Genomic DNA, 21,668 nt, shown 5'->3' with positions numbered 1-21,668 from the left:
CTAAGTAACTCCAAAGTTGGTACCTTCCCCACTTTACCACTCTACTTCCATGGTGAAGGATATTTCAGAGGCTGTTATTTTGGCATAGCCTCTAGAGTAACTAGGAGATAGTAAGAAATTAAACCTATTACAGGAATCAGGAAGAGGGGTTATTGTAATAATTGGCAGTGATCCCCATCATAGTAGGGCATACTTCGAATCCCAAAAGCAGACTGGAATTTTGCTAAGACAACTAACAAATGACTGTAATCCTCTGGGTGAATCCTCAAAACTGATAAGGTCTTGGGGGTTCTATATGGTATTTGCCCCAATTCCAATTATACATACAATGAAGAACAAAATCTGAACTAAGGCTACCACAAAAATACCTGAAAACTGAACCTCATTTCATTTCAAAGCTTCTAAGCATATTTGGGGATTAAGGAACAAATGTTGGGAATATGGTCTCTTTTGGACTGAATTTGACAACATGGTGGCATTTATTTGAGTGATTATGAATCTGGTCCTCAGTTCTGAATATCCAGAAACTAGATTCTAAGCTACTACAAAAGCCTTCTTGACTGCTGTCTCCATTTCCAATCTTTCCTTACCTTTGATCTGTTGTTTAATCCTCACCTCACCAATACTTCCAAACATTCTTTAACCATGTTGCTTTTGGATAGTTTCTCAGTACTTACTATTGTTCTTTTGGTTCTCCACCATAGACCTTTGTAACTTGGCTGCCAGTTTATCTATAAACTCTGTCTCCTGCAGCTCCCTACACCTGGTAGGTTCATTTATTCACTATCCTGTTATTCTCTATTCTTACTACATTCATTCTTACCTCCAAGTCTCTGCTTGAGCTTTCTCCCTCCTCATTTTTTCCCCTGCCACTTCACACCATCTCCCTTCCTAGGTGTACTCTTTTTTCTGTCACCTACCCAAATCTTACGCGTCACTTAGCATCTCCCTCCTTTCATTCATCTAGGAGACATTTGTTCATGCCAATAAGTGTAAGCTCTAAAGGCTGTCACTAAGGTGGCTTTCCCCATATGATTTATCAAAACCCACATCTAGTGTAGCTGTGGCTCCACATTAGGTGGAAATCTCATTTTTGTTCAACTGATGAATCACTTTTATCACACTTTTGACTACTTCCAACTTTAATATAATTAGGAGATCAGCCCTTCCCTCCCAGGAGTTATACATCTATCCTAGGCAATCTAGCCTAGTTTAGATATTCTCTCTTCTGGGCCTAAGACACAGCATATGGTTATAACCAAGTAACAAATGTATTTCCAGAGGAAAAACTTAATTATAATTATGAGTCTCAGAACTGAGGTAGTCATAAATTATGTTGCATAATGTTCTTAAAATTATAAAACTATTAATATTTGACTGCATTAATTATTTTGCTCCATGCTGTGCAGGCAGCCAAGAGATAATGGCTTCCCTTTAGCAAAAAAAAAAAAAAAAAAAAAAAAAAAAAAAAAAAGCTATTCAAATGCTTGATTTGCTCTCAGCCTGTATCTCCTGCTTTTTCTTTGCCATCTCTTTGGTACCCATCATCTTCCCTATGTTTTTGTCAGTTAGTCATCAATGTGCATGGGATAAAGTAAAGAATACTGGAATATTTATCAGTTTACCAGCTGGTCAGCCTCCTTGTCCCAGTCTCATCCTTTCCCACATAGGAGAGGGACAGCAGGAAAAGGAGGGAAGGTGATGGAATGTGGTTAGAAGAACGAAGGACTTAATAAAAGAGAAAAAAATAAGAAGTGAAGAAGGATAAGGGAAGCATAGATGTTCTAGGACTTTAGTGCAAATGAATTAGTCTTTCATCAATCCCTACTGGTTAGTATAAGACCACACATATTTAAGAAAGAAGAAAAAAATGCATTCAGAAGAGAATTATTTGCTAACACCTCTATCGATATTTGGTAGGTGATACAAAATGAAGAGGACTGGCATAATCCGTGCCTTACCTATGGGTGGCTTACTCTACTAGCACAATCACAGTTGCTTGCAAAACCCACATTTCATCAACTAAAGGTGGCCAAAGGCTTATTCCCATTTCAAAATATTGTACTTGATACTATATATAAAGATGTATCACTATTGTTCTTGCATTCCAAGGCACCTGAAAATTCCATATAAATAATTTTGCTTTCAATAAGTCAATGGACTTTCATTTAATCTTATCTGACTGTGCTCTGGAAAAACAAGAAACAAAAGAACATTTTTGGCTAGTTACAAATACATCTGAACTGGGATGCAATAGGAAGGGAGAATCTGTCATTTTTACTGAGGCAAACTGCTGAGAAAAATAAAAGTAGTTATACTCTTTTCGCAATATGCTTCTTCTTACCTAAAACATAAATCTCACTGTTGACTACAGCTGTACTGAATCGGTACTTAGAGAACTTCATGGGCGCCCGGTCTGTCCATTGATCTTGGCTGGGGTCATACTGCAACAGTCTGTTGCTGAGTCGATCTGGTTCTTCATCAGGAAGATCCATCTGTGTGAAATATGACAGCGGATATAATAACATACCACTCAGAAATCTGAGTACATGAATGCAATTAATCCAAGCATGACAGCTAAGGAGATGAATAGGAGTTAGCTGTTGAGACTCACACTCAAAAACACACCAGATCCCGTGACTTGGGGGTGATAAGTATGCTGTCAATGTCAGAGGAATTTATATTCTTTAATAATGGAGTTAGGGTGTCGGCTTATAGTAAACAATCTGTGATCTGAGCAAAGAGACAAGACAGCACTTTTTAAAAAATGAAGCAACTGCAGAGCCTTAAAAATGAAACCCAACTTTCTTGAACAGTATTTAAAGTGCTATTTCAGCAAACTTTATAGTGCTAGAGTTTAATATTTGTGAGAAACTAATTTTAAAAATTCATAAGGCATTTTTCTCTATATTTTTCTAATCCAGATGGAACAAAATTAAGAAAATGTTTTAGCGTTTCAGTAATCAGAGTATGACCTATATAGGAATAGTCTGAACTTAATTTTCAAGATTGATGGATTAATACACATTATTTGCAGTTATTTTTATGTATTTATTTATATGCATTTTTAATTAATAGAGGCAGTAAAAACTGAACTATTTCTTACACACACGAAATAGCTTCCCCTAATCATAAACTTCAGGTGAAGTAGTGTCGTCTTCGATGTGTGAAGAACTTTTATGACATCAAAGGATGCTTTTTAAATGTCTTTTGTTTTGGATGCAGGTGTTTCACACAGAAATAATTGCCATCCTTAGGAAAATTGTAATTAAATTAATTACTTTAAATACACCAGGGATTATGGTCGCTATGATGCAATCGCAACCCCAGGTTATCTTGCAATTTAATGTATTGTATTAGGTAGGGACCAGCTAAAGCTTTTGTTACACAATAAATATTCATGTGTCATTTGTTCAAAGACATTATACAGTAACATATATTGATTTTATTAATTTTCCTTCTAATTTTTAAGTATTTGATCTTTATTTTAGTGGAAAGAAAACCAAAGAAAAGCCCCTCCGGAGCTTATTTATGCAAAATTAACTCGGTAATGGACAGCCCTGAAAATGCTTAATTACAAATAACCGGTCAGGTTTCAGCTACTAGCTGTGATTAAATCTGTACTACTTACTTTTTGTTACACAGGAAACATTTCAAAACATATTAAATGTGAAGTTTAAGTTTTAGAAACAGGTATGATATGCAATAAATGGTAAAATCCAAGCTTATGAAATGAATGCAAAAAGCATTGGTTTTAGCAGTTTGATCATGAAGCAAATTTCCAAAACAAGAAATTATATAGGCAAAGATAAGTATACTTTTTGTCATGGGGATGGACAATGAGCCAGTAAGATTCATCTCATGAGAAAAACTGGCAGGCCAGGGCAGAAGGCAGCTGGCGTGCTACTATCTGAGAGCTCAAGGCGTTGGGAGAGAGAAGACGGAGGGCTACTGTGGTCATGCTCTACTGACTTTGCAATCTTGGCTTGCCATGTCTTTGCTGGGCTTCAATGCAAATGGGACCCTGGTTTCTCTTTCTGCTGGTGCCCAGCAAAGACATTAAATGTTTAAAATCACAATATAATATACTTTTGTGGAAATGATTGTGCCATCACAGGCGGAATATTCTGGTTTCCCACTAAGAACTTCATTTTTTAAGATTTTTATTTATTTATAAAGACATGAGAGACATAGAGAGAGGCAGAGACACAGGCAGAGGGAGAAGCAGATTCCCTACGGGGAACCCGATGCAGGACTCGATCCCAGGACCCCAGAATCACAACCTGAGCCAAAGGCAGATGCTCCACCACTGAGCCACGCAGGTGCCCCTAGACTAAGAACTTTAAATTTGGAAAAGACCTAGGAGCTACTTGCCTCAGCTCAGACAACTATTAAGCAGACAAAAGTGGGGTGAGGATCCAGTGTCTCTTATCTCTTACTTAAATGCTCCCCACAGATCATTCCCCAGCAGAAGCCTCATTCATAATTAGCAAGAATGGGAAGGATTATAAAGAGCATAGCATGAATACTGAATGAAGTTGTGTCTATGAATAACACACTTTAAAATTCATTCTCCTAAACTGCCTTAACACTTTACAATCTTAAGTTTAATATCCTATAAAAGGCATTTTACCAAGATGTAAGTCATGCTCTTTTAGTGTTCAATAACTACAATATTTTTCAACACAGCAGCCAGATGTAGCACAGCCATGCCAATTACATGTACAGGACATCTCTTAACCTGAGGGGTCCAGCCTCCGATCACATAAAGCTTATTATTCACTGTTACTACGGCATGACATGCCAACTGCAGTGGAAGGGGAGACATCCTTCTCCAACTGTCCCGTTCTACAGAATACTTATCGACACAGTTTGTAATGAGATACTGGTTTTTAACTTTCATCTGTCCTCCTATAACATAGAGGTCATTATGGACACTGCCCAGAGCATATAGCTCTCGAAATTCAGCTGTGCATAACTTTTCCCAAAACTGGTTTCCTCTATCATGATACCTGCAAATTAAAAGAGAGAACCCAGGATTAGTGTTAACTGGAAAACAACTTATCCAAGAAACACACTTAAGTTTCTTCTCCAGCTAGAAACAACACCATTTGGCTCTTCTAATTGGAGAGGAAGAAACATTAAGATAGTAATACAGGTTTGTGCTTCTTTTTTGGCAAGGATTAATGAACAAACTATAATGTTCACAGAAATAATTAACCATATCTCTCTGCAGAATTTTAGAAAATATATTGACAAAGTATAGATTACCTAGGACTAGCTTTCATTTCCTAATTCTGAGACAGAATATCAAGAATAGGAAATCTTGCAACAAATCATTTGTAATTTTACTATACTATAAAAGAGGAATGAGTAAAAATGAAATACAAAAATGTCTTATTCTGTAGACTAGAAGTCTCATTTTAATACTACATTAAAGCGATCAGCTTTCCAGTAGAGAATCTCAAAATATCTCAATTCAGGTATTTCTAATGGGACAAATTAGAATACACAGAATTTTAAGGATTGTTCTTGTAGTTGTAACTAGCTTAGAACAGAGTCAGGAGCACCTGCAGATGTTTGCTACTACATTAAACATCTGTTTTAATGCTCCAGGTATGATAATTTTGCCAATTTCTTCTATGAAAAAGTATGTCAGTCTGAGAAGGGTTTTGGAAAGTAGGCACACCAGGATATATGGTCTCTCAGTACCTCCTAGAGTCCAGCACATTAACTATGTATGTGGTGGGGCAGGGGGGAATTCTGTAGTCACTAAATATGATTTTGTGGGTATCTTTTGTCTTGCCTCTTGATAATGGTAAGTCTGTTTTCTCCAATCATGATTTGGGACACATTGTCTAAGAAGAACAAAAGTACTTATGGGGACATTGGGATGTGAAATTAGATCTGTCCCAGAAAATCCAGAATATATTCTGGAATTCAAAACTAAAACAAAACCAGGAAAATATGGAAAATAAGAAAAAAAAAGGTGTTCTGCTTGGAAACAAATGAAGAAATTATGAATGTTCTATATGGGGTAAAATTTTAAAGTACAGACTACTTATTTTGTATCAAACATTATTTTGTATCAGATTATAGTTTTTCCTTGTTCCGGGGAGCCAACTCTTATACTCTTCCCTAGAGATAACTCCTTGCTTCAAGCTTGACAGGGAAGTTGGAAGATAATGTTCCTTTCCTGGAGGGCATGTCTGGCTTGTCACACACTGAGCGCAGAAACTGAACAAACCCAGGGATCGTTGTCTTCTATGTAATTCTAGGTAGGGAGCCAGTCCCTGGAATCACAGATGATATTTTCACCACTACTTTTAATTGGACTGGATTTTAGAAGAGGAAGGAGGGTTGGGCATCAATGGTGGTGTGGGGTGGGTACTGAAGTAAAGCCAGTGGATGAGGATATCAAGAGAACTAAAAAATAGGTTTAAGAAAACAGGCCAAGATTGAAATACATCCCATGAAGATTGGGAAGTTATGTGTTTGCTGGGCAATCTTGCTAATATGATTTTAACCCTTTGAACTAAAAATGGGGAGAGAAAATGTCCAGATAAAACTATGAAAATATTAAGAAAAATGGATATGACATAAAATGCCATAGTGACAAAAGCAGTTCAACATTCACAGAGGTTGATCGTGTACATATCTTCAGCTGTCTGTACCCCCAAGTATGAGAAAGAATTACAGGAGATGGAAAGGTATATCTTTTCTGAAAAGAAATGACCTACTAGAGTACAGGTCTACTTCCTCTTTTAAGCCAAGAAATATATATGTATAGAAGTCTACGAACTATATAGAGTAGAGGCAAGTTGAAGAGTATCCAGGAAAAGATAAAAGGGGTAAGAACAGAAATATTATTGTAGGAATGTACCATGAGATGATCATTTCTCACACATATAATAAACTGGAACTAACATGACCTTCAGTAGTGCTATAAGACTTTAATTATCTAGATATCTGCTGGAAGTCTGTCTTATTTAAGCCCAAAGCAATGCTTCTTATATTTCCATTATTTGCCTTGCTGACCATTTCATTAATGAAGTAATAAGTAATAATAATAAGTAATAATAATAAGTAATAATAAGTGTATGTCATCAGAAAGGGAAGTAGGCTTTCAAAAAAAAGAGGAAAGATGTCTGAGGATCATAACAGGAAGACACCTGGACAAAGTTGGATGTTTATTAAAAATAATGGCAGTCAAGAATTAGGCAGGAGACATGAATAGACATTTCTCTAAAGAAGACATACAAATGGCCAATAGACACATGAAAAAATTTTCAACATCACTCAGTGTCAGGGAAATACAAATCAAAACCACAATGAGATGCTACCTCTCACCAGTCAGAATGGCTAAAATCAACAACACAAAGAAACAACAGGTGTTGGTAAGGATGCGGAGAAAAAGGAACCCTTGTGCACTGTGGGTGGGAATGCAAACTCGTGCAGCCACTCAGGAAAACAGTATGGAGGTTCCTCAAAAAGTTAAAAATAGCGCTACCCTATGACCCAGCAATTACACTAGGTATTTATCCAAAGGATACAAACATAGTGACTCAAAGGAGCACAGACACCTCACTGTTTATAGCAGCAATATTCACAATAGTCAAAGTAGGAAAGAGCCCAGATGTCCGTCAACAGAAGAATGGATAAAGATGTGGTGTGTGTGTGTATGTGTATACATATATAGTGGAATATTACTCAGCCATTAGAAAGGATGAAATCTTCACTTGCAACAACATGGATGAACTAAAAGGTATTATGCCAAATGAAGTAAGTCAATCAGAGAAAGACAAATAACATGATTTCACTCATATGTGGAATTTAAGAAATAAAGCAAATGAACAAAGGGGAAGGGAGGGAAAAATAAAATAGGAAGAAATCAAAGCGGAAGACAAACCATAAGAGACTCTTAACTCTAGGAAACAAACTGAGGGTTGCTGGATGGGAAGTGGCGGGGGGGCATGGGGTATGGGAATGGGGAATAGGAATGCTGGGTGAGGAGTATTAAGGAAGGTGTGTGATGTAATGAACTTTGGGTGTTCTATGCAACTGATGAATCACTAAAGTCTACCTCTGAAATTAATAATGCACTATATGTTAATTAATTGAATTTAAATACAATAAAAAATAAAAATAATGGCAGAACCATGGACTGTCCTGATGAGGAAGAAAAAGAGCTGTGTAAAGAACCTGAGGTATTTGTAGAAGAGGCCCTACGATGAAAAGAAGGGCACCTAGGGGTCTGACATCCTGGCTCTGTAGTCATAATTATTCTGAGGGAGACTGTGCTTGCTGCCCAGGGACACGTTCTGCCCTCAAGGGCACAGGGCCAGGTCTCACCCAGAGCTCTACAGTCCCTCCCCTATCACTACTAAGGGGGATGAAGGTGAAAAGGGGACAGGCCTATAGCTGAAAGCAGATACTGGAATGTTAAGAGAGGACAAAAAAATAGTAGACCTCTTAACTCTTTCTTTGTCCCAACTTTGCCGGCAATAATTCCTTTCTCACTGAAAAGTCTTTTTTTTTTTTTTAATTTTTATTTATTTATGGTAGTCACACGCAGAGAGAGAGAGAGAGAGAGAGAGGCAGAGACACAGGCAGAGGGAGAAGCAGGCTCCATGCACCGGGAGCCCAACGTGGGATTCGATCCCGGGTCTCCAGGATCGCGCCCTGGGCCAAAGGCAGGCGCCAAACCACTGCGCCACCCAGGGATCCCCTCACTGAAAAGTCTTAACAAATCCTCATAACGGGGAAATGAGAGGGAGAGGATACCAAAGGAGAGCTTTACTACCTAGTGCTTATTCTATATACATATTTTTTATTTACCAAGTTAGACTGAAGCCCTGAAAGCTCACTGAATACTTGCTGAATAAACAGTAAACGAATGTATGCTCCTCATATTTGAGACCTAGATAATATGCTATTTAGCAGATACTCATGTCTCCTATGATTCTAGAACTTGAACCATTCTTAGGCCACAGGCATTTTATGCTACTGGAGGTTTAAAAGATCTACAAATTGGGGATCCCTGGGTGGCCCAGCAGTTTGGCGCCTGCCTTTGGCCCAGGGCGCGATCCTGGAGACCCGGGATCAAATCTCACATCGGGCTCCCGGTGCATGGAGCCTGCTTCTCCCTCTGCCTGTGTCTCTGCCTCTCTCTCTCTCTCTCTCTCTGTGACTATCATAAATAAATTAATTTAAAAAAATCTACAAATTAAGGATGTAGAATGAAAGCCAACAGATAATTAGTAATTCTTGGTTGAGAAAAAAATTATTTACTACTCTGAATTATGAGCTAAAGACATCAGTTCAAAGGAATCAGTATTAATAAACTTTTCTTCTTGTTAAAAGTCATATCAAGCCCTTCAAAACTTGTAACTAAGCAATTACATTCTTTCATATGGATCAATAATGAAAGCTAAACATGAAACTACAAATAGAATCATAACATATACACATTTAACTTATGGAAATCCAACTGTATGCTCTTAACAAATAAAAGGAAAAAACAAATTTTAAAATGTGGGTGATTTCATTATGAATTTTATACATATATATAAAACATTTAATTATAGGTAATTCTGACTACATGTAAGTGAAGATATGCACACTCTTTCCAGAGTACTTTCTTCTACCATTGCTAATGTCAAAGCAAGATAATTAAAACCAATTTACAAATATTTGCAGGATACAAACCTATAGATTTCAACATTCTTGTTTTTTTGTCTAGAGAGTTTAGAGGCACTTGCTTCTCCAGCCACAATTATGGTGTTGTTTTCCATGACCACACCAGCACACACGGTTCCCAAGCCCTCTCCATACTTGGGAGAGGAGACAAAATAGGTCTTCCGTGAAACAGGATCAAAACAAAAACTGGCGTCCCCATAGTTCCTATGTCTTGACCTGATTCCTGAAGAATTGTTGCCAATGCAAAGCAACAGACTAGTAGTCTCCATGCCATAACGAAGATTTAGAGAGTGCTGCTGGGGGGTCTTGATGGCTTTGAATGCATTTTGAATTATGTCAATGCAATTTGCATCACATAGAAGCATTGTGTTCCTTTTTAGGGCTTGTCTTAAAAAAGAAGGATTTATAAGTTCCAATCTGACCTGCTTCAAAAGCTCAACAAGATGCTCTGTGCGCATTTCTTGGTTATGATTTACCCACCTCAGGACTAAGTCCAGAATGCTCTCTTCTCTCGATATGTTAAGGTCATCTGATTTGATAAGTTTCAGAAATTGGTGTGCTTCGATTTCTAGTATTTCTTCATGTAAGCTTACCTCAGCAAAGTGCTGATATAAATATTTCTTCGATTGATCAGATAAATCTTCAGCTCCTATCTGCTTTGCAAAATAATAGATACCTACACAGTTTGAGGCATCCATATGGTCCATCATATATTTTTGACACACACTAAAGATTTCTTCCATCTGCATAAAATAGGCAGCCATAGCTACAGTCTGTACATTGGCATTATTGATTTCTAAAGACGCATTGTACATGTAATTCAATATCACAGACACACTTTCTGCTGTGATGTCATAAAGTATGACTTCCCTCTGAGTACATTCAAGTAGTCCACAGGTGAACATAGCTTTGAAATAGGGACTAAATGCAGACAGGACCAGCCGGTGGCAAGGAAATTTCTCCCCTTCTGCTATCAGTACTACATCGATCATTTCTGCTAATTCTCTCATGTTCTTAACTTGATTCAGTAAGTTCAAACTATGTTGGTATTTTTCTTTTCCCTCAGTCTTGCACTCCATGATACACTTTTCAATGTTTCTAAGTACGACGTCTTCAAATTTAGCTGGATTCTTGAGGGGCTATTTGCATTTCTGATTATTCACAAAGCAACAGAGATGTCCTGGAACACTCCTGATGGAAAGAAAAGAATCCTGTTTCCTGTAAGAAAAAGATTCTCTGTGATTTAAATATGCAGTATTAGTACTAAGAAGTATTTATAAATAAGTGTTACACATTCCAAATTCAGTAGTTTAAGACAACCACTTTTGTACCTAAAAATAATGTGAGAGTATAAACAAGTAAATTATTAACTACTAACACTATTAACCTAATCTGCAGCAGAGATTTTTCTAGGAGGGCTGGTAAGTCCTCCCTGGCAAGGTGAATGAAGAGAAGTGATAAAATGGTACATTTTGCAATTCCATTTGCAGTTACCAAATACAGTGGGCCAAGGAGCAGGGGCATTAGGTAACCTGCTCTCCGAGGAGATGTATCACTGAAAATGTCATGTGCACCTGCCCCCAAAAACACACTTGAATGTTATAATGGCCACAGAACCACACAGGAGGACTAAGGGGAAAAAAGTCCATTAAAATTCTATTCAAACTTCTCCTCTGGGGGAAATAATTCAAAATGGTGCTTTGGAAAGCACCACCAAATGACTGCTGATCTGAGATTCATAACACTCAAAACGTACAACTAAACCATTCTAAACTTAGTGCACAAAAGCCATCCCATTCCTCCATCCCCACTTCTTGTTAAGCTTCTCTTTGCTCCCTACTTCACAGCAGCTGCGATGGACTCCCTTCTCCCCTTAAAAAGCACTGGTCTAATCAAAAGTCTCTTGAACCTAGTTGTCTGTCTTCACCTTGCCCTGGGGAATGGAAACAGGGCCCTTCAAGGACATTAATTAGCTATTTTGATTTAAAGAAAGACATTCCTGGAGTCAGCAACCTTCAGGGGAGAAGCAGATCTCCAGGCCCTGTCACCCTGTCTAGTTCTTACTTGGTTATAAGTTGCACACAGTGAGAATAAATGATGGTAGAAAAGTCAGTACTAAGTACTAGGAATTAAGAAAGGAAGACAGGCAGTAATTTCAATCAGACAAAAGCTAATTTTTCAGCTGTAAAAGTTCTAAATGTTCTACATCTCTGTAATCCTATCAAGATTAGAACGCTCAGTGAGATTTCTCCATTTCAATTCTCAGTGTATTGCAATGAGAGATGGCACTTTTTTGGTGTTGAATTAAAGTTCATTTCAGGAAACAAGGGTTAGGCACCATACGAAGATTTAAGTATATAACGGCAGCTATAAGACCTAAAAATCACTGCACTGGAGCATGTAGAATGATAACAACTAGCCAATCTCAGAACCTATATACCCAAATCAGGAATAAAACCCTGCTTGTCAGATGTGCCAGCATTAATGGCTCAGCTTTATTTCAATAAAAGCTTAAGTCTTTGTGAGGCCTTGCAGGTTAAAAGTGAACCTTTGTTTTTTGCTTTCATCTGTTTTAGACTTTAACAAAGAGAATCCAATTGTGGGTAATTAAGAGGTCATTATATTTCTGAGCTCTCCTACAACACATTAGGAGTAGCCCAAGTCATATCATGTGGACCTCTTTGTACATAAACACATCAATCAATTTTATAGATGGCAGCTGTTACTTTGAGCTGAAAACCAGAAGTTTCCTTATAAGGAAATAAATATTAACAAATTTCTACTATTCCATTTGTACTGATACCTAAAAATCACTTAGAGGATATTGGTACCAGTGCTAGAAAGTCAAGAGCAGTTTCCAGATAGGATCACTAGATCCAGTATGATGTAGGCAGTTCAGACTCATTAGTTCCTAAAGTGTTGACCTTGATGCTGCTAGGAAGAAATGAGATCCTAGGGACTCCGACGTTAGGACAGCAAACCTAGGATTTTGTATCTTTTTTTTTTTTAATATTTATTTATTTAGGGGTATGGGGGGTGGCTCAGTGGTTGAACATCTGCCTTTGGCTCAGGTCATGATCCTGGGGTCCTGGGATTGAGCCCCACATCAGGCTCCCTGCATGGAGCCTGCTTCTCCTCTGCCTGTGTCTCTGCCTTTCTGTGTCTCTCATGAAAAAATAAGTAAAATCTTTTTAAAAAACGATTTATTTATTTGAGAGAATGAGAGAGAGCATAAGCAGGATTGCAGGGCAGAGGGAGAAGCAGACTCTCCACTGAGCTGGGAGCCCGATGTGGGGCTTGATCCCAGGACCCTGGGGTCATGACCTGAGCCAAAGGGGGACGCTTAACCAATTGAGCCACCCAGGTGCCTCAGGATTTCGTATATTTAAGATAGGAACCAAACCACCCTTGTTGAACTTTGTGGCATAGGGCTAGCTTAATAAAAACACAGGGAGCATCAGTTTCAAAGAGAAGTTAAAAATGGAATAACTAGTAGAATATGTGCTTTTCTTTATAAATATAGTAGTACCTTGTAAATAACTTTGCAGTGGACAATGTTGGGTTTCCCCCAGAGTCCAACCTGCCTTCTCTTGGAGCAGATAGAGTAGGACCACTGTGGCTGGTTCAAGGACAGATATGAGACCTGATATCTCACATTCTGGCTAAATCAGAGTGAAGTTCAGGTCTCTGGTTCAATGGCTGGGGTGTCCATGTGTTATGTAGATGAGAGATCTGGAACTGCTACAGCCATGTCCCCATAAGCCAGCATGAGGACATAGTTAATATAGGGAAGAAGGCAGAGAATCCAGAGCATGGGTTTGAAACATGCTTTACATCTCTATTTTTCAGTTTTCAGTGACAAACCATTTCCTTCATTGTTTATGCTAGTTTGAATTGGGATTGCTGTAACTGACACTCAAGAGTCCTTACTGGTACAAAGTGGCATATGCAAAAAAGGTTGAGGAAAGTTTGCTAAAGGTAATTGCAATTACATATTTTGCAAAATTACACTTCTGTTATATTCTTTTTTTTTTTTTTTTTATGATAGTCACAGAGAGAGAGAGAGAGAAAGAGGCAGAGACATAGGCAGAGGGAGAAGCAGGCTCCATGCACCGGGAGCCTGATGTGGGATTCGATCCCAGGTCTCCAGGATCGCGCCCTGGGCCAAAGGCAGGCGCCAAACCGCTGCGCCACCCAGGGATCCCACTTCTGTTATATTCTTATGTTTTCTGATAGTATACTGTCAAGTAAAAGAACTAGAGAAGCTTCTAATTATTCTTTTTTTAAAAAAAAAATATTTTATTTATTTATTTGAGAGAGAAAGAGAAAGAGTGAGAGAGCGTGTGAGAGACTCTGAAGGAGAGAAAGTGACCAGGGAGAAGGAAAGAGGGAGGTAGTGGGAGGGGGAAAAGAATCTCAAGCACACAGCCAATACGGGGCTCAATCTCATGACCTCGAGATCATAACTTGAGCTGAAACCAAAAGCTTGATGCTTAACCAACTGAGCCAGCCAGGCGCCCCTTCGTTTCTTCTTGATCGAAGGCAATAATCACCAAGTGATTCTGAGTTTACCTCTTCTCATTCAATGGCCACATTTTACAGGTGCAGGAATTGAGTTTTAAACTCAGTTCTGACTCCAAAATCTGCAGTCTTAACCATTCACTCTCAAGCAAGAGTGGGCAAAGTAGGGCCAGAGAGTAAATATTTCAGGTTCTTGGGCTCTAGGGTCTCATTCCTAACAACTCAACTCTGCTGTTGTAATGCAAAATGTATGTATGTATGTAATACATAAACAAATGAGCATGGCTGTGTGCCAGTGAAATGTTTTAGGGCTACTGAAACTTGAATTTCATATCTTTTCATGTGTCACGAAACAGTATTCTTCTTTTGATTTTTAAAAGCTATTTAGAATTAAATCCATTCCTAGCTTTGGCTATACAAAAACAGGCCACAGGACAAGGACTCTTGCTCTACTGTTACAAATAAGTTCATTTTCTAGATCATGAAAAGGACAATATCCCATCTGCGTGGCTAACCTCCACTTCTCTGCTTAAGCCCCGCTGAAGAGTTTTGATTCAAAAAGATTAAAAAAGATCATCTGGTTGTCCCCAAGGATCCCAAATATAAGTCAATTTCTTGAACACACACTTTATTTGGATGCAGCTTGTCTGCACCAAATATTGGCTTCAACAACAACAAACACTTTTAAAACAGAAATAACTGTTTCCAACATTCTGAAGAAACATTTATGAATTTTTTAGAGGATGTATATATTTGTTAAGTATCCCCTCCTTCCACTTGTTTTATACACCTCTTGAAAGCTACTCAAGATTTCAATGGATTTATGGACCAAATGAATTTACTGATGGAAATCCTGGAAAATATCCAGGCAGTTAAATGTACCACCATACTTTCAAAGACGGTCTCAGCATTGTGTCCTGTGCCTATAAGGTCCAGAGAAGATACTGGCATTGTAGTTGGGGGCTTTGAAGTGAGTGTGTGCTGGATTTGAATCTCAGTTTAGCCACTTACTTGCTATAATCCTAAAATGACTTAACCTTTCCAAACCTTGGTTTGTTCATCTGTAAAATGGGGAGAATGTATATAAAAGTAGGTCAGTTCTTGGCATCAATAAATGGAAATCATTGTTATTTTATAGTAGCATAGAAGAGTGTAGCTCAAAGTCTAGACACATGGGCTTTGGTTGGGTTACTGAGGTCTGGGTTTGAATCCTTGCTCTACTATCTAGTGACATGAGCAAGTTTCTTAGCCTTTCCTAGCCTTGTTCAGTTTTCTCATCTTTGAGAATTATTTAAGAATAGCTGGGAGAATTCAAGAAGACAATGCATGTACAATACATCATTTGCTTGGTAAAATATGTTTGGTACAACTGAAGCAGGATACACCTGTATAAATGATTTTCTAATAATAACAATGTTTGGGTCCATATACAAACTGCTTGTGGGTACAGACACAGCTTATAAATAAAAGAGAGCTGACAGCAACTTTTTCTTGTAATGAGGGCAGAGAGGGCATTCTCCTCTCATCAGCAAAACAAAACTGTATAAATGTTCTCAATGGTATCAATGGGAAGTTATTCTCTGTTCCAATTTATAGAAGACTGAACTGGTGCATTCATATTAATAGTACCCATAATAACAGAAAAAATGAGTAGCAAAGATAAATACAAATCACAAGAATAAAGCCTAATTACTTTGCAAATCCAAAATGCAGTTATACCCATGTCCAGTGTATTTAGTTTTGAAAGATAAACTGCTACAAATTTTAATGTGGCATAAAAATGTTAAACTGCCAAGGATTTGCTTTTATAATGTTTACTTTTATAATCTTTGCATTATCTTTAAGGTTGCTACTTTTTCTACATAACAAATGATACATGAGTTTGCTTCCATGTTTTGCTGAAGTCAAAACTAGTTTAAATTCATAGCAGCACTGTTTGAAATAGGAAAAAAATGGAAGTAACCTAAATATTGATTAACATGAGAACAGATAAACTAGAGGATATTCACTCAAGAGAATACTGTACAGCATAAACAATGAACGAGAGCTACATATGTCAACATGAATTTCACAAACATAATGTGTGCAAAAGACTGTAGAAGAATAGATGCTATCTATATACCATCGATCTCATGTTTAAAATATGCAAAGTAGTTATGTTCTAACAGAGTAAATATAGATGATATATTCTGACAAAATATAAACAATTGGTAAATCTGGGAAAGGGTATATGGGAGATTTTTATACCATTCTCGGAAGTGTTCTGTGAATTTCAAGTTAGATCATAATAAAAAAATGAGGGGCGCCTGAGTGGCTCAGTTGGTTAAGCATCCGACTCTTGATTTTGGCTCAGGTCATGATCTCAGGGTCCTGAGATGGACCCCAGAGGTGGGAGGCTCCATGCTCAGCAGGGAGTGTGCTGGAGATTCTCTCTCCCTCTGTCCCTAACCCCCTTCAAACTCTCATTCTCTCTTTAATAAATAAATCTTTTAAAAAAAAGATAAAAAATTTAACAAATTATATATCCTTTAAGGATACATACAACTGTGGCGGAATACAGAGGAATGAAGGGTAAGTATAAAAAACATCAAATTTAGGATAGGGTTGCCTTCAGGAAGTGTGAAAGGAGGGAATACAATTGAAGAACTGTACTTACCATAGTGAGCACTGCATACTTTCTGAAATTGTCCAGTTCACTTATGTTGTACACCTGAAACATAACATTGTATGTCAAATACACTTCACTAATACAGATTTAAAAAAAGAGCCTATTTTCACCAACACCACCCCTCATTCAAACACCACAAGGCCCTTCACAATCTGGTATCTCCCCACCTTTCCTGCCTCAGCTCCTGGCTTTCCTTCCTTGTATCTTTCAGTTTTTTAGTATTACTGAACTAACAATTCTTTTTTTTTTTTTAAAGATTTATTTATTTATTTATGATAGACATAGAGAGAGAGAGAGAGGCAGAGACACAGGAGGAGGGAGAAGCAGGCTCCATGCTGGGAGCCTGACATGGGACTCGATCCCGGGACTCTAGGATCGTGCCCTGGGCCAAAGGCAGGTGCTAAACGGCTGAGTCACCCAGGGATCCCCTGAACTAACAATTCTAATGCATACGTTGCCTTTACACATGTTGTTCTGTCTGGAATATCTTTCTCCCCATTCCGCCTGGGTGGTTCAGTGGTTGAGCATCTGCCTTTGGCTCAGGTCGTGATCCTGGGGTTTTGGGATCGAGTCCCACATCAGGCTCCCTGAGAGAAGGCTGCTTCTTCCTCTATGTCTCTGCCTCTCTGTGTCTCTCATGAATAAATAAAATCTTTTAAAAAATGCAAGTGGCTCTTCAAAATTCAGCTCAGGGCACTTGGGTGGCTCAGTGGTTGAGCATCTGCCTTTGGCTCAGGTTGTAATCCTGGGGTCTGGGATGGAGTTCCCAGACGGGCTCCTCACAGGGAGCCTACTTCTCCCTCCACCCATGCCTCTGCCTTTCTGTGTTTCTCATGACTAAATAAATAAAATCTTTAAAAAAAAAATTCAGCTCATACATCACTTTCCCCATGAAACCTTCTCTGCTCTTCCTTGCTTATACCTTGAACATAGTGATTGTTGCATCTGCCTGCCTCCCCTTTCAATGATGAACACATTGAGGGTAGGGGGCTCATGTTTTAATCATTTCCATATTCTTAACATCTTCTGTGATGATGCCTGCTACATTGGAGCTGCTAAATAAGGTCTGTGCAATTAAATGTTTTGTTTAGTCCTAAATTACAAGTTCATGATAACTTTTTTCTTCTCGTTTTATACATGTTAATAAACCACGCTCTTGAGTTTTTCTACATTTAAAAGTTGTGCTTGACTCTTCAAGTTGCTATTTTTCCCAAGTCAAACAAATCACCCAGAACCCTTATGTTGACTTCTTTGCCTGTAGCTTGATGCACTGTGACACCCACTTCTCACTTCTACTTTCAAAGTTAATTCCCAGTCACCATGTGCTCTCAGGAATTAGGCCCCAATTTTTAGGGAACTGAAGCCAGAGATCACAAACTGGCTGCTCACAGACTTTTTTTTTTTTTTTAAGTAATTATCAAAACTGACACACGGTAGCATCTACCGAAAAAAATGGAGGGTGTGGCAACAGTGGACCATTAATTCCCATGGTGACAAATGTGCATGACCTGAGCCCACGGTTGCCACCTCTCAGATGGCACATCTATTCTCTTTTCTCCTTTCTCCAGCCCCCATTATCCTGCAGTGAGACCTGAGTGTCAGTCCTCATTTATAAATCTTCTCATGCTCTTGCTTTTCTCCCCCTGCCTTTTTAGTTACCCTACAGCCATTTATTTGTGACCTCTGGTTTTCACCATTCCATTCCCACATCTTATTTTACTTATCACATATTGCACAGACACTGGTAGAAAATGGCCCAGAATCCCACCACCCTAAATGCACTGAGTTTCCCACTAGTATGGAAAAACACGGATTCATTTAATAGTAATAATCCATCCCCCACACTAGGTGTTTCATAACGGCCAGGCTTATAAATGATAAAGCTCAATAAGACAAGTTTCCTTTTTGCTTTCCTTTGAGGCATTCACACTGTTTTGCATTCTCAGGGTGCTTTATACTTTGCAAAGTGCTTTAACATGCATTATACAGTAGCTCATTAGTTCCTCTTAGGAATCAAGTAGGGGGGAAATGCAAGGCAATTATATTCCTGGCTTTTAAGTTAAGGGAGCTGCCTGGGGATACTTTCGATGCTTACTGAAGCTTTTTAAAGCGCCAGGCCCCACTCAAGGCCCGGGGCTGAGGCCAGGAACGGAGAGACACGGCCTTCCTACCTATATGGAGCTTACAGTCTAGGGAAGGAGGCAAGCGTTAATGCAGATGAGGCTACGGCAGTGAATACTGCCACGTTAGGGAGAGAGGGGACCCCTGGCTGGGCGAGGATGGTCTCTAGAAGGAAGGCACTGCTGGGCTGGGCAGGGCTGGGCAGGGCTGGGCAGGCAGGAGCCGGGCCCCAGGACCAGGGAGGGAAGCGCAGTGGGCCAGCAAGTGCTGAGGGCCGGGAGGCCGCCCCACTGGCCTGGCCCCAGGGCTCAGACAAGGCCCTCGACAGGGGCCCGCGTCTCCTCGGTCACCGTACTTACTAGCTGCTGATCCCCGGCTCGAGGCACGGCCCCACCGCTCCGCAGAGGCCGCAGCGATGGCGCCGTGACCTGGCCCGGTGGCCGCGCAGACCGGGCCGGCCGGGGCGGGGCAGGGCAGCGAGCGGGCTGGGCCGGCGGGCACTGCCCAATATGGGCCTGTCTGGGCCCAGCGATATAAATAGAGCGCGCTGCGCCAGCCGGGGGCCGAGGGCCCGGGCCGCGCGGGGGGGCGGGGAGGGCGCTGGCAGCTCCCCTGCAGCGACAGGTGCGGGCCCTCGGCGCCCGCCTGGGAGCCCAGGATGCGGCCGCTCTGCGCCTGCGCGGGTCGTCCGAGCGGGCCCCCGCGACGGCAGTCGGCTCTGCGCCTGCGCGGGTCGTCCGAGCGGGCCCCAGGGAAGGCCCAGGGTGCGGGCGCAGGCGCAGAGCGGCCGGCGGGCCAGGGCGTCTGGAGGTCTAGTTGGAGCCGGCAAGGAGCTCTTTTAAAGAGAATATAGAAGTTGGATTTTGATAAATGACATATCTGCACCCCTAATTAAAAAAAAATACAAAATGACCAAAACCCAGTATGTGTGGGCTCACTGAAAGTGAAATTTACTGAAAGTAAATACAAATTTCAGGTAAGTAACCGACAGTCTTTAAGTATATGCCCCAAATACTGCACGGTCACTTCACTTTTAAGTGAATGTGGGTGCTGGCAAGTCTACCTGGAAAACTCAGCAGCTCCATCACCTTTGGCCTTAGGTGGGAGGTCCCCGAAAACCTGGGAAAAGACTGATTCGTTATGCCCAGGTGTGGGATGGTGCAGGGAAGAGGAATGTTCCTTGGAGGGAAGTGGAACAACATCTGTGTGGGTAAGGCTGTGCTATTAGGTCAGATAACACAAAATTGTTATCTTATACAAGTTTATTTCTTATATTCTGGAGGTCAGAAGTCCAAAAAGAGTGTCCCTGGGGTAAAAACAAAGTGTCTGCAGGGCTGCTCCCCCCCTTCTTTTCTTGGAGGCCCTAGGGGAGATCTGTTTCCTTGCCTTTCCAGCTTCTATGAACTGTACTCATTCTGCAACTCACGGCCCTTTCCTCCATCTTCAGAGCAGGAAACAGGCAATTCTTTCCCAGATTGCACTTTGTACTAATTTTCCTCTTTCCTCTTCTTTTAAAAATTTAAATTGTGGTTAAATAAACATAAAATTTTACCAATTTTTAAGTGTATGATTCAGTGGCATTAAATACATCCACAATGGTGTGCAGCCATCCCTACTACCCATTTCCAGAATTTTGTCATCAGAAAGAAAACAACAGTTTCTCAAATAGAAACTTTGTAGGCATTAAATAATAACTCTCTTTGCTCCCCTGGTTTGCCTCTTCCCCCAGCACCTGGAGACTTCTATTCCAATTTCTGTCTCTATGACTTTGCTTCCTTCAGATGCTTCATATAAGTAGAATCATACAGTATTTGTCCATATGTGTCTGGCTTATTTTAGTTAGCATGATGTCCTCAAGATTTATCCACATCATGGTATGTATCAGTATTTCATTCCTTTTTAAAGTTGAATAGCATTCCATTGTGCATGTACATGTGCATGTGTGTATACACACATACCATATTTAAAACAAAACACATTCCATGTTGGTAAAATTCCTTAAAGCATTTTAGAAGCTTATGTCAGTCCTTGCATGCATTTATGTTTACATGTACATATTACAGTTGTTTGATAAAACTCCTCTCTCCCTTTCCCACAAACAGCTGATCTGTTTAGCCCACTTTAAGTCCTTCTACACCTGATTCTTTTCCTGCTTCTGGTTTGGTTTACCAGATGATTGTGCTAAGCTAATGAATCTTTCTCAGCTTGCTCTGAAGACTATGTTTGATTTCCCATGTGGCTACTTTATTTCACCTTTTCTAGAGGAAGTGAAACACACGTCAAGAGCTAAGGCTTCCTGTGGGTGGAGAGGCTAAGTTGGAAGCTGAGCTCTTGGGGAGTTTAGCGGATTCTCAGATGATTTGCCAGATATTAATGAAGGATTAATATTGTCAAATATACTGATATGCCAAAAACTTGTTTTAAGGCACATGCTTTTTGAATAGATTATACATAAATATGTACTTTACTCAGTAGTGGCTTACTGCTTCTTTTTCAGCCTTCATTTTCTTACAATGTTGAGTTGCTTTCCTGTATTCCTTCGGGTGTATTTTGCCATTTTGGTTTAATGTAGTCCTCCTCCCGCCGCCTTGAAGCTAATCTACCCCATGTCTGGCTCCCTTTTATTGTGATTTGCCTCCGGGCAGCTTTTCCTTGATAA

General features: G+C 39.8%; 1 protein-coding gene across 2 annotated transcripts in view; it reads right to left on the bottom strand.

Annotated features, from left to right (window-relative positions):
* Nucleotides 1-19,660, bottom strand: part of KBTBD12 (kelch repeat and BTB domain containing 12) — a 79,278-nt gene extending 59,618 nt beyond the window's left edge. For both annotated transcript variants that reach the window (XM_055343330.1, XM_055343331.1), the window contains exons 1-5: nucleotides 19,369-19,660; nucleotides 16,877-16,930; nucleotides 9,709-10,917; nucleotides 4,742-5,012; nucleotides 2,345-2,495 (exon numbers count right to left, since the gene is read on the bottom strand). In XM_055343330.1, coding sequence (XP_055199305.1) covers nucleotides 2,345-2,495; nucleotides 4,742-5,012; nucleotides 9,709-10,778 — 1,492 coding nt within the window. In that variant the 5' untranslated portion in view covers nucleotides 10,779-10,917; nucleotides 16,877-16,930; nucleotides 19,369-19,660. The remainder of the gene's footprint in view (nucleotides 1-2,344; nucleotides 2,496-4,741; nucleotides 5,013-9,708; nucleotides 10,918-16,876; nucleotides 16,931-19,368) is intronic.
* Nucleotides 19,661-21,668: the final 2,008 nt, after the last annotated feature.

The sequence above is a fragment of the Nyctereutes procyonoides genome, unplaced genomic scaffold, assembly GCF_905146905.1.
Source record: "Nyctereutes procyonoides isolate TBG_1078 unplaced genomic scaffold, NYPRO_anot_genome, whole genome shotgun sequence".
NCBI classification, from domain to species: domain Eukaryota; kingdom Metazoa; phylum Chordata; class Mammalia; order Carnivora; family Canidae; genus Nyctereutes; species Nyctereutes procyonoides.
The sequence above is the reverse complement of the archived record's forward strand: the minus strand, read 5'-3'. Positions and strand labels throughout refer to the sequence as shown.